The sequence below is a fragment of the Spea bombifrons genome, chromosome 7 (assembly GCF_027358695.1).
Source record: "Spea bombifrons isolate aSpeBom1 chromosome 7, aSpeBom1.2.pri, whole genome shotgun sequence".
NCBI lineage: Eukaryota > Metazoa > Chordata > Amphibia > Anura > Pelobatidae > Spea > Spea bombifrons.
In genome coordinates this window covers 28,900,018-28,913,321 of record NC_071093.1, presented here as the reverse complement: position 1 = coordinate 28,913,321, position 13,304 = coordinate 28,900,018, and the positions used below count along the sequence as shown (strand labels likewise).

Sequence of the window (13,304 nt, the reverse complement as noted above, 5' to 3'; positions counted from 1 at the left end):
GAAATTGGACACCCTACGAGCGGTGTAAACAAGCGAAAGCCTCGGAGCTCAGCAGCTACACGTGCAGTTCCATCGAGTGCTGGCCACGCCCCTCGTTATAGCAGTTCTTGATCCACTTGGCCTGCACAATTCAGCTATCAAAATAAATATATCCAACTTAACTGCAAAAGCCTTTGGTATCTACATTATCTGTGCATTAAAAGTGCAATTTTAAAACTTATCGATACCTGTGGTCCCATTATGATGTTTAAAATAAACCAAACAAAATCCACTTGGCTTTATCTTCATTCTTCTATTCAGCCACCAGGACTACACATGTTGGGCATTAAAAAGGGCAGTACGGCACATTGACTACCTGGGCATCAACTAAAACCCCAAGGGCTCTGTACTCCCAAAACTTCACGCCAATGTGAATGTGTAGGACTGATCAAAACTAAAAGTGTTTGCATCCAGATCCGCCTGTTTCCAGTAAAAGCTCACACAAACAGTCTGACAATCTGTATGAATTATTCAGGCTCCTTCAGTTGACACCTCAGTTCTAGGATGTTCTCTTCAAGTTACCAGCTGCAGACAGCTTAATTATGCTCCCATGTATTTTCCATTTGTAATAGATGGATATGAAGCATGAATACTAGTCACTGCAGGGGATTGGGTACTTCCCTAGATGTTTGGCAGATGCAGCCTTCTTCTGCTTCTGAACATTATAATTGTTTATATCCACAGTGCCCTCCGCAAATATTGGCATGCTTGGTAAAAAAATTATCAAAAATTATCTTTATTGTTTAACCTTTTGATCTTTTCTTTAACCCCTTAAGGACAATGGGCGGTCCCTAAACCCGTTGAAAAAAATGCATTTTGTCATTAAGGGGTTAAACAATGCACAAAAATATTCTGCTCTCATGGATATCAAACAATTGCAAACACAACACAGGTTTATCCAAAATAACCTAAAAATTGTTAAATATATGTGTGCCGCAATTATTGGCACCCCTATGAATTAACATGAGAAAAATATATTTGAAGCATATTCCCATTGATATTTTACATTTTGCGGTGCACCTGGGTGACTAGGAACAGGAAATTGTTCAACTCTGACTTCTTGTAACAGTCTAACTCACCAACAAGGTGAGGTTGCTAAAGAAGGTTTAATGTCAAAAGTCACACACCATGGCTGAGCACAGCAACAAGACACAAGGTAGTTACACTGCATCCGCAAGTCTATCCCAAGCAGAAATTTGAGGGGACAAAGGTTTCCAGATGTTCTTTCAAAGCTCTTTGGAAGAAGCACAATGAAACGGGCAATCTTGGGGACCATAGACACAGCGATCGGCCAAGGAAACAGCATAGCAAATTTAAGACATATCATTCTTACTTTCCTTGACACTCAAAATATGTCAAACAGTGCCATCAGCAGAAAACATTGGGAGACTGGTATATTCATCTACTGTCTGGAGAAGTCAGAAGTGGTCTTAATGGAAGACTAACGGTAAAAAAACCCCAATCCCTTCAACTTGGAAACAAGACCAAGCAACTCAACTATTCACAAAAACACAGGAACTGGGGTGCAGAAAAATGGCAGCAGGTGCTCTGCATTGAGTCACAATTTGAAATATTTGGCTGTAGAAGAATGCAGTTTGTTCTCTGTAAAACTCTGTACTAGAACGAGTGTTTGCAAGCAACTGTGAAATATGATGGAAGTTGCTTGTAAGTTTGGGGGTGCATTACTGCAAATGTAGTTGGGGATTTGGTCAGAGTTAATGGTCTCCTCAACGCTAAGTACAGGCAAGTACCAAGAGGGAGGCATCTGATTTTCCCCAATGTATTCTGCAGCATGACAATGACACCAGACATATATTCAAAGTCATTAAGAACTATCTTCAGGGTAAAGAAGAAGAGCCCTCGTGTCATTGAGGCATTGTGCAATTGAGGCTGCCTAAGACCACAGAACTGTGGTTAGTTCTCCTAGATGTTTGCAAAAACCTACCTGTCGAGACCCACTGTATGGGAGTGGTAAAGTAATTGGGGGGGGGGGGCATGGCTAAAGGCTGCTTTCCTGCCCCGTAGAAAGAGCAGATTGACCCAAGATTCCAGGTGCCTCTCATCAGGGGGGTGCCACACTGGCACACAATGAATGAATTTGGTCTGGTTCGGGGGCTGTTTGGGGACAAAGATGGCACATTGTGTATGGTGCAAATGGTGTGTGAATGTACAGTAACAGCGATTGCTAATTCAACCAATTTGAGCATCTGTAATCTTTCTAGTATAGTTGACATGGATGACTGATCTTGGTAAAAATGGTTAAATTTACACTCTTCATTATTTTAATTAAATATTATTATCTCTTAAAATAATAGATAAAACATTTGAAATGGTGCACAAAAAACAAAGTAGATACTGGGTATCCACACGTATACAGGAAACGGTGGAGCTTATAGAGTGAAAAGGTGGCGTTTACAGTGGAAGAGGTGCGGTCTGAGCAGGAAGTAGTGGGCAAATTAAGATCAGGGGCGAGTTCACCGTTGTGATGATAGCGAGCCAGGCCTTCTCATCTAACGTCAGTGCCTGACCTCACAAATGCTCTACAGGATCATTGGGCAACAATTCCCACAGAAACACTCTGAAATCTCGTGGAAAGCCTTCCCAGGGGAGTGGAAGCTGTTATAGCTGCAAAGGGAGGACCAACTACATACTAATATATATGTATTTAGAATGCAATGTCATCGCAGGTGTCCCAATACTTTTGTCCATACTTTAGTAGTGATTCTAGGCAAACTTGCAGAAACAAAGTGTAAATCAGAGCAGGGCCGGCCCGACAATGGAGCCGAGTGGGGCAACCGCTCCAGCCCTTTTTTTTTTTTAAAGCGAGAGAGAGAAAGGAGTGCCGAGTGGTTTTTGCTTACCAAGCTGTCAGTACCCGCTCGGCGCCCCTCTCTCTCTCCTCTGCGGCGAGTCTCCCTGTTTGGTCTCGGTGCTGGCTTGTAATGCTGAGTGCCGGAAGATTACCTCATTTCCGGCGCTCAGCATTACAAGCCGGCACCGAGACCGAACAGGGAGACTCGCCGCAGGACTGCTGAAGATAAGGGGGGGCGGCAGGGACGGAGGGAGAGGAAATGTAGATAAGGGGGGGGGCATTTTAAAATTCGCCCCAGGTGGCATTTTGCCTTGGGCCGGCCCTGAATCAGAGGACTGCCTCCTGAAACCAGTGATACATGGTTAAGACGCACCAAAACCGGGTCACATTACCCTTCATCTGACTTGTGCAGTGTGAGTGAAAAATTACATTACAAACGTCTCCACATGTAACCACAGACTGATGCTAAAACAAATCCAACCCCACAGCGCGCCAGCAGGTGGCGCACGACAGTATTTCCCACAGCTCGTCCTCGTGTAATCAGGCAGCTCATGGTAAGCCCTGTGATGTCATATTATGCGCCTGAAGTAGAAAGGACCCTGGCGCAGGTTATCCCGGGAAGGGCAGAGAGATGTTTTTAAGAGTTGCCGTCCGCGGTTGGAAATTGACCGGGAGTCCCGGGGCCCAAAATGTGGTGAGGGATTTATTACGGCATTCTTATTATTGCTATGATATGTTTAATTATATTCGCCCGTTTTTGTTACTTGGGATGTCCTTAACCAATGTGGCTTGCTTGTCTTTTTGACTGACACCTTCACTAAACGCTTGCGGTAATATTGTATCATTTTAAAGTAATTGCTGCGTGCCAGTCAAGGATAGCTGCAAGTAACCTTTGGCCGCCCTTATTGGTCTTCATTCTCCACATTCGGGGTTATGTATGAAGACTGTAAATTACAAGACAGAATTATGCCATAATCTGCATATTTATGTATAAATATTTGTCTGAGTTTACATAACAAAGCAGATTAAACTAACTGGCACATCCTAAAATGTTGCATTCCCATAAAGGGTGTGTGATGGCACATCCTAAATGTCACTTTCCCATAAAGGGTGTGTGATGCTACTGTACGTAGCCTTCAGTGGCCGTAGTATACCTTGGAGTATTTGCTCTTCGTTTGCCCATGGTACCTACTGAGAGGTGTGTAGCTTGTGAACAGAAGCGGTTGATTGATGCCCATCTATAATTGTTCATATCTCAATGACTTTCCTTTCACAGGCTCAGCTTCATCTCAGCGTCAGAAACGAACTTAGGTATGGCTACTGGGCATATGTACTTGGCGAGAGGAGCTCCAAGAGGTTTGGAGAACACAGCAAAATTATCACTGTTGATGGGAACTTGGCTTCTGGCAAAGGGAAGCTAGCACAGCAGCTGGCAGAGAGACTGGGTGAGATTTATCCTCACTGTCCACACAATTTGTGATACCAAACATAAAGAAATATAAAGGGCCCGTGTGCCTTAATGTGTAACACTTTTTAAGCAGTGTCTTTACTAATGTAATTTGTTATACACATACCTGCATACTGACAATTTGAGATCTTTAGGGAAACTAACTGCACTGTCAGCCCTTCCATCTGACTTTCTTTACCCTTGTAGGAAGACTTCATATTTGGGCTCAATAGGTAGTTTTTGAGAACGTCAGATCTGTTGTGTCAGGGAACTGGCAAATGGGGCGGATAATGCTGGGAACAAAACAGGGAAGGAGACCAGGCCGTTTTAGACATTGGTGATGAGCAGTAGAGAAACAGCCACGTTCCCCAGGAGGTAACATATGGTCCTGTTTCGGGTGCAGGGCTGTCTTAGCTTATGTTGTCAGTCAGCATCGTGCTCTGGCTAGTAAACGACTGACTGTAAGAGGAGACCTGCTATTAGAACGGCGAAAATGCCGCATCATGGAAAAAACTCTACCAATTGATTAGAGGGTAGCATATTCAGAAAGGTAAAACTTAATTAATATATATAGTAAAAAAGGCATTTTATATATAATGAAGGAAACAATTCTACTAAAAAGAAATGGTCTAGGCTGTAATGTATATCCATGACCAGTGTGTGCTCTTAGTTATTTTTTAGAGATTTTATCAATTAAGTTTTACAAGGGGTGCTGGATGTTTCAAATACAGCTGCATAAAACTCTCAAACCTCAGGAGACTAAACAGTGAGTGAGTGAGGTCTCTGAAGAGAAAAGCCCTTAACTCCTACGCTGAAACATAACATTTGACAGCAGATAAGAACCATTCGATCTGCCTATTTTTCCTGATGTAAGTGATTCAAACCCTTATCGGTCTTTGGTCTAGTCCCATATCGAGGATAAGTATTTAAATGGTTCTATTGCGTCTCTCGTCCAGGCTATACAAATTAAGATCCCTTAGTCGTTCCATTACATTTCATTTAGGGCTGAAACAACTAATCGATAATAATCGATAATGAAAATCGTTGTCAACGAATTTCATCATCGATTAATCGGATCGATTTTTATCGATTATAAAAAGAGTTTTTTTCAGAGCAAATGCTCTGAAAAACTCCTCTCCTTATATAATCCGACCTCAAACAGAGATCGGATTATAACACCGGAATCCAGATCCCCCGCAACGCTGCAGGAGACCTGGATTCCCCTCACTGTCGGCCGGTTTCTCACTTCAGTCTCTCTCCCCCTCCCATCTGCCTCCTCCCCCTCCCATACGTCACTCTGCCTCTCTACCCGGCACCGTTACTGCACTTCCCTGCAGCTTCATAGAAGCCTCAGTGTAAGTGAAGGTGAGTAACGGAGTCTGTCTGTGCGATGCAGACCCCCACCGGCTGACAGAGAATCATCCTCTCTGTTATCCAGTGAGGGTCTGCATCGCACAGACAGACTCCGTTACTGCCCTTCACTTACACTGTGGCTTCTATGAAGCTGCAGTGAAAGTGCCTTCAGTAACGGAGCCGGGTAGAGAGGCAGAGCGGTGTATGGGAGGGGGGAGGAGTCAGAGGGGTGTATGGGAGCCACCCTCCAATACACCACTCTGGCTCCTCCCCCTCTCATACGCCACTCTGCCTCTCTACCCGGCTCCCTGGTGTCTTGTCAGAAACGGAGGTTCACAGGAGGCAGAGTGGAGTATGGGAGGGGGGAGGAGGCAAAGTGATGTATGGGAGGGGGCGGAGCCAGAGTGGTGTATGGGAGGGGAGGAGCCAGAGTGGTGTATGGGAGGAGGCAGAGTGGAGTATAGGAAGGGGAGGAGCCAAAGTTATGTATGGGAGGGGAGGAGGCAGAGTGGTATATGGGAGGGGGAGGAGGCAAAGTGATGTATGGGAGGGGAGGAGCCAAAGTGATGTATGGGCAGGAGAGGAGGCAGAGTGGTGTATGGGAGGGGGGAGGAGGCAGAGTGGAGTATGAGGGGGGGAGCCAGAGTGGTGTATGGGAGGGGGAGGAGCCAGAGTGGTGTATGGGTGAGTTATAGTGGTGTATGGGGGTATTATGAATTTTTAGGGCATATAGGGGGTATAAGGCATATGGATATTAGGCATATCAGGGGGGCATAAACATATCTGGGGGTAAAAGGTATATCAGGGGGCTCAGTGGCATATAGGGGGTATAAGGCATATCGATATTAGGCATATCAGGGGGGCATAAAACAAATCTGGGGGTAAAAGGTATATCAGGGGGCTCAGTTGCATATCACTGGCATATAAGGAGTATAAGGCATATCAGGGGGCACAGTGGAATCTGGCATATAAGAGGTATAAGGCATATATGGGGGCAGAGTGGCAAGCTGGGGGTCAGATGTGCATAACTGGGGGCAGTCTGGTAAATAAAAAAATTTAAACAAGGCTTTTTTCTCAGTTTTTATTAAATATGAAAAATAGTTAACATATGAATTAATATTTACTAATAACTTTGTATTAAAACCTAGTTTGAGAAGCACTGTGTTTGGGTTCTTGTAGCTTTTATTATTATGTCAGAAAAATAAGAAGGTGAATAGAGAGAGGCCATTGCAATAAAGAGATGAAAGTGTAAATTGTTTTTTTTATTGCAATTTTTCTTCAATTTAAAAAATGTATTTTTTTATCCGATTAATCGAAAAAATAATCGGCCAACTAATCGATTATTAAAATAATCGTTAGTTGCAGCCCTAATTTCATTACAACCAAGACCGTTTCTGTAAAGTACTACTTGTTCCTTTATTATATTTAAAGTAAGTTGTTTTTGTTTGTTTTACTTAATAATTAAATACAAGTTTTCTCTTTCTGTATAGGCTACCCTCCAATCAATTGGTACAGCCTTGTGTTTTAGGAGCATGCCCTGGTGTAGCCAATTATAGGTCATTAGGTCATGTTTGTACTTGTATATAGAACATTATTGTTTAAGATCACAGTAAATTAAATCAGAGTTTTTTTGTCAATTGGTACCACTCAAGGCAAGCAAATGTGTTGTCTTGGTAACTGTGACTAAGTACACTTAGCTGCATGTTTTTTTATGACCGTGTACTAGACATGGACCTATAGACACGATTAGTACGGTAGTATTTGTGTCCACAAACTCGCTACATTCATCTGTCGACTAAACTGCAAATCGCCTAAACATGATTATCACTGTTTTCTCCATTAAAATGGAGCAATGGAATCTAATCACAAGTTAAATTCCATGCTATGCAGCTCCTCTTATAAGCACCCCCATAAGGCTACAGCTCTGTGCTTTTCCTATACGTACCTGAAATGCATTGTTAGTTATTAGTTGCTTGTAGTAGAAACCTTATGTGGCCTCTCTTTATATAAATCTTGTGCAATATAACCACTTAATTGGAAACAACTTATTTTAATCAGAATTATGTTCCATACAGTTTGATATTTTTTGTTTTCATAACCTTGAGTTTATAGAATGCTCTATTTAATAATAGAACTCTAAGTTATATCATATCTAGGGTGGGACAAATATACACAGACGTTTAGTGCTAGACAAACATTTTATGGGGCGGTAAGAGAAGTCCATATACTTAAGGCACAAAATTAGGGGTTCTATGCAGTGGTGGGATTCAGACGGTTCGCGTGAACAGTTTCTTAATTACCCTATTATAGGCCGCACTTTCCCCCCACTTAAAGTGGTTGTGCCGCCTATAATTGGGTTTTATGATCCAGATCCCCCGCGGCACTGCAGGGGACTTGGAACCTCCTTTCTGGCGTCTGTGCGATGGAGACAACCCCGCTGCTGCTGGTGGCTCCACCCACCCTCCTCACTGAACAGGTCTGGCACCGCCCACGAAGGTCACTGAGTCGCGCTTGCCAGCTGACTCAATTCTATTTCGAATCAACGGGGACGGCTTTTTAAAATGCCACCCCTGTCGATTCGAAATAGAAGTGAGTCAGCCGGCGCCGCTCATTGACCTTTGTGGGCGGTACCAGCCCCGTTCAGTGAGGAGGGTGGGTGGAGCCGCCGGCAGCAGCAGCAGCTGCACCCACGTTCAGATGTAGACAATCCGCTTGGGTTATAGATCACAATGATGTAACGTATGACGCACCTGGTCACAGGGAGATCCCCTCCCTGTAAAGAGAACTATACGTAGGCTGTTATAAAATAAATAGTTAATGTAGTAAAATGTACGTGTATATACATATTTCCTGTGTTTTGCCAACATATTATTAGAGCCATGGGTGTTTGAGTCTCTTATTGTTTTGTTTTTCACTGTATCGCTCTTTAAAATGCTTTATAATTGTTTTTCTTTTTCCCAGGCATGCGCTACTTCCCAGAACCTGATGTGCATTTCCTAGAGAAAGGTGTAAGCGATGGAAAGGCCCTTGAGAGCAAATTTAATGGCTACTGCAGTTTGGAAAAGTTCTATGATGACCCCAAATGTCCTGATGGGAACTCATATCGCCTGCAGTTCTGGATGTACAGCATGCGCTTTATGCAATATTCTGATGCCCTTGAACATCTTTTGAGCACAGGTATTACATAAACATCAGTGTAGATAACCCTTATGTAGAATAACAGATTTTTTCCTATAGCTCAGAGCTCACTAGGATTTCTTTGAGGCATGTGAAACAGACCAGCCATGCATTCTTCTTGCTCTTCATCCATTCTTAATACTCCCAACTTCAACTCCCATGTGATCATTTTTGTCTTAATTGCTCAAATTAAATAAAGGGACACTCCAGCCTTTGTATGCACTCTAATGCATATGATAGCTGAGAGGTACCTTTACATTTCTGCCCCCCCCCCCTTTGCAAATGTATGGGAGGATTCCACAGAATCACTCCCCCAGCTATTATCCATGCTGGAGATGTGTTCCGCTGTGATAAACGGACTGCCAGTTGGCTCCAGGCTGCCTCGGCGAACACCACGGGCAAAGGGGTCTATTGATATGCATGGGGCTGTTTTCCTGACAGTGATTGGCTGCTTCAAGCAGTCAACCAGTGGCAAGAATCATCAGACCAAGCAAAATGGTGGCTATACCCCCCCCTCCCAAAGAACTCCACTATGCATTCTTATTCATGGAGGATGTCAAGGACATTAAACTGTCCTTAAACTTTAGGGAATGACTAAGTATCACTGTCACTGCTATAAAGATACATTGATTCACCAATACAGATACAAATAATAGAAAGGCCGACACTCATTTTGTTACGTTAAAGAAAATAACTATTACTGTCCTTTCTCACAGGTCAAGGAGCAGTACTGGAACGGTCTCCATTCAGTGACTTTGTGTTCCTAGATGCCATGTATAAGAATGGTTACATCCGGAAACAATGTGAGTGAGGCTTCGCATTAAATCTAATCACACCTACTTGTACATATTACTGAAAATTGTTATACTGGCCTCTGACATATTTTTGCTTCTTTCAGGCTTGTCCCATTACAATGAAATTAAGGGTGTGAGCATAGATGAGTACCTGCCCCCTCACCTGGCAGTTTACATAGATGTCCCATCTGCAGATGTGCACAAGAATATCATGGAGAAAGGAAATGTAATGTTTTATTTTTTTTGTGCCACAGCCATTCTGTAAAATAGATTGTGTTCATTGGTTACCCAGTTGATGTCACACAGTTCTTCCGTTGTGTACCTGCTTTATTTTCCATTCTGTATCTGTCTCTCGTGGCACTTGGTAATATTGTTTGTTTTCATTGCTGCAGGCTGCTGAGAAGAAAGTTTCCTTGTCTTACCTTCAAAGTATTGAGGAAGTCTACAAAACCACTTTCCTTCCACAAATCAGGTGAGGTGATTGAAATGGTATGGAAGTAACTCTGTATACTTGTGCATTCTTTTGTGTGCAGTTGTTGATTCGATTTGTTTTGTCCTGCTTTCTTTGTGTAGAGAGACTTCGGAGGTTTTACAGTACACCGGGAGCGAAGCGCAGGATGTGGAAAAGGTAAGGGCAAGGACAAACAGGATTTAGAAAAGATTGTTAATTTAACAATAAGCCATTATACGACTATTTGTGTTCTGTTTTCGCAGGTTGTTGAAGACATTGAATATCTAAAGTTTGACAAAGGCCCATGGACAGAGCAAGATGACATCAGCCTCCATCACCTACGCATGCTGTGAGCACTTAGTTTTTCTTTGTGGAGTATGTGATATTGGGCTTCATTTGCTTAATAAGAAATCTAGCTTTGCTGTTGATTGCGGTGTATTTCTACTGTGTGAATATACTGTAAAGTAGCACATGAGTAAAATGCTCTGACTTCTGCTACATGTAGGCTGGCACTGCTCCTATTATGCGTTTACTCGGGAAGAGCTCAGAGGTTGCTGACAGTGCTCTTGCCTCGCACGTTGCCTTTGTATCGCTCTCGCTATTTTATAATAGACCGGATTACCATTTAGTAATTTTTAACCCCTTAATGACAAAGCCCGTACCTGTACGGGCTCAAAATGCATTGTTTTCAATGGGTTTAGGGACCGCCCATTGTCCTTAAGGGGTTAAACAGCAGTCTCTCTTACCTAAAGCCATATAAAGACTACCCTTTTAAGCATGATATATGTTAAAGGATCTTCCCTGCCACACCACCTGCCTCTTAACAAAAGTTAAAACTTGCACCTATACAAGAGTTAGTGCCAAGCTCTACGTTGGGAAAAAATGCATTTTACATATCAGTTGTATAAATTGGCCAAATCCACAGCTAATAGATAAATGTGATATTTTCCCTCTCCTCTGCAACACAATTGTAGCTTTTGGCTGCCAATGAGATGTACCAAGAGAACTCCAAGTCTTTACATCTGTTGGCAGTTGGGCAAACTCAGTGGAGAGGTGCTAAAAAGCAAATGGGAAATAGGATAATGTGTCACGGGACAATTAAATCCATACAGCTGTTTCTATTACTATCCACATTGGGAAAGTTCTTTGGATTCAATGTATGCCAGCTGCATATATAACCGTAAAATAAAATAGTGGAATATTGCATTGCCCTGGCAACGGCATTCATAATTAATAGACTACAGTGATTTTTAATATGCAACTGCAATACTTCTGTGTATGACTGGGATGGCGGGTGCAGGCACAGAGTTGGGGGTAAGCAAGAACTGACTATAAATCCCCCCCCCCCAGTATTTGCATACAATCTTCCCCAACGCGTTGGATGTTAGGCTGCAGGAGCTTCATCTTTCTTTTTCTGTAGATGTATATTGTACTTCAACTGCTTTGTTCTATTATGTTTAGCTACAGCTCATTTTAGAAAGCATATTTATATTTTTGGAGCCCCCCCCCCCAGAGATCAGAGATGCTAAAGTTTTATTATCCCAGCTTTTAGATTAGAGGCGGCTATATAAGTGTGGGGTTATGTAGGTTGTATTGTGAATGCCTTCAAACAATCCATGTGCACGCTGAAGTTCAAGTCCATCTGTCATTGTGATTGTACCTTAGGGTGGAGGACAAAGACAAAATTGCAAGTATGATAGTCCTGCCGAGGTACCTTCCAGAAGTCACCATTGGGGCTTTAGAGTATGATGCGGCATACTATAAGTACAGATCGGTAAGGGTTATCTGCTTTGGTTTTTTTATATACCTGCATGAGTCCAGTAATCGCAATATTTATGTGAATTTGATGACAGACCCTTCTATTTTACACTGTTTTCTTGATAAAGAGGCTGAAATCAGTCTACTCAGTCCTTGGTCTTGTCTTGGGTTCATGGTAACGTTATGCCTATCCCATGCATGTTAAATTCCCTCGCTGAATTCATCTCAGTAAAGTTATATGTGCAGGACATAGTAAATGTTGTTTTCATACTGTGATTACATTACATACTTAAGATGAGTTTAATGTCATGTTTTGTGTTTTTTTTCAGTTGCCTGGAAAGCAATTTGCAGAAGGATACAACGCTGATGTGGGGGACAAGCTGATCTGGCTGAAGTGAGAAAAAAATGGAAGCATGGACAACAAACCAGAGCATGTTATCTTCCAGGAAATATGTTGTAGGCTTATTGGTGGGACTTATTTTGGAATACTGAATTGGATTTGGTGACTGTTATCTGTCAGATACAGATTCCATCATTCATTCCCTGGTTTGTCTGTTCTCAAACATAAAAAAATGTATTTAATAAATTTAATACTATTACAGACAGATGGTGGTATTCCTTGGGGCTTTGCAATATTTGGAAGACTTCTAAAGGTTACCTTTTTAAATCCATAAATGCAACAAGACTTAATACTATTTACAGGGATCCTATATAACCAAAATTGTGTGTAAAAGAAAAAACATTTAGACTGAAGAGTGTACACCGTAACTTAATGTTTCCTAGAATATCTTTACAGCTTTAACACCAGAAATATTATCTTTTCTGGACTCACTATTATTGACATGACATAACAAGTACTAGTAATTATTGATGTATAATTGTTACAAAGAAGAAGAATTAGTTCCAGAATTGGCATTCATAACTGCAGATAAAATTAACACATTGTTTCAGTGGTCCATAGATCCCTGTAACATACAAAGTGAGTTAAGACACCACGGGTGAAGAAATAATATCCTGAAAAATCTAAGTGACTTTTTATGAGAACAAAACAAAAAAAAATGGAGTCAAACGCCTCCAAAAAAAAAAAAAAATTGAGATCAGTGCAAAAAAAGTTGAATAGACGTAAAAAGAAGTCCCTGAACACCTCATCGGAAAGTATGGAAGGTAACTTGGTTCTATGGCTCTCTTTATTCTGATTATTCAAAACCTAAATCCTTGCGTGTCTGGTGTTAGCGGGCTAAACTGCCATTGGGGAAATGCTGGGTGAGCCGGTACCTGGGCTTTGTGTACACATGGGGTGCATTGCTCAATACAAAGAGCCAGCCTGCTTCTCCGAAATGTGGGGAGCCTTTGGACTGTGCGATGCAACGTCCGAAAGCCTTTTAAACACGGCCAAGCTGAATTGGACCGGCCCGCTTGCAAAGATGGGAGAGCGGTGGAAGCGCTTAACGCCAAAAATGCTCCAGACAAGGT

The 13,304-nt window shown here is 42.3% G+C and overlaps 1 protein-coding gene across 1 annotated transcript; it reads left to right on the top strand.

Annotated features, from left to right (window-relative positions):
• Window positions 1-3,420: 3,420 nt before the first annotated feature.
• Window positions 3,421-12,436, top strand: NDUFA10 (NADH:ubiquinone oxidoreductase subunit A10). The gene is made up of 10 exons (XM_053471578.1): window positions 3,421-3,545; window positions 4,128-4,296; window positions 8,613-8,828; window positions 9,545-9,631; window positions 9,727-9,848; window positions 10,015-10,094; window positions 10,196-10,250; window positions 10,337-10,422; window positions 11,739-11,847; window positions 12,161-12,436. The coding sequence occupies exons 1-10, from the start codon at window positions 3,483-3,485 to the stop codon at window positions 12,227-12,229; spliced, it is 1,056 nt and encodes a 351-aa protein (XP_053327553.1). The 5' UTR covers window positions 3,421-3,482; the 3' UTR covers window positions 12,230-12,436.
• The last annotated feature ends 868 nt before the right edge of the window (window positions 12,437-13,304 follow it).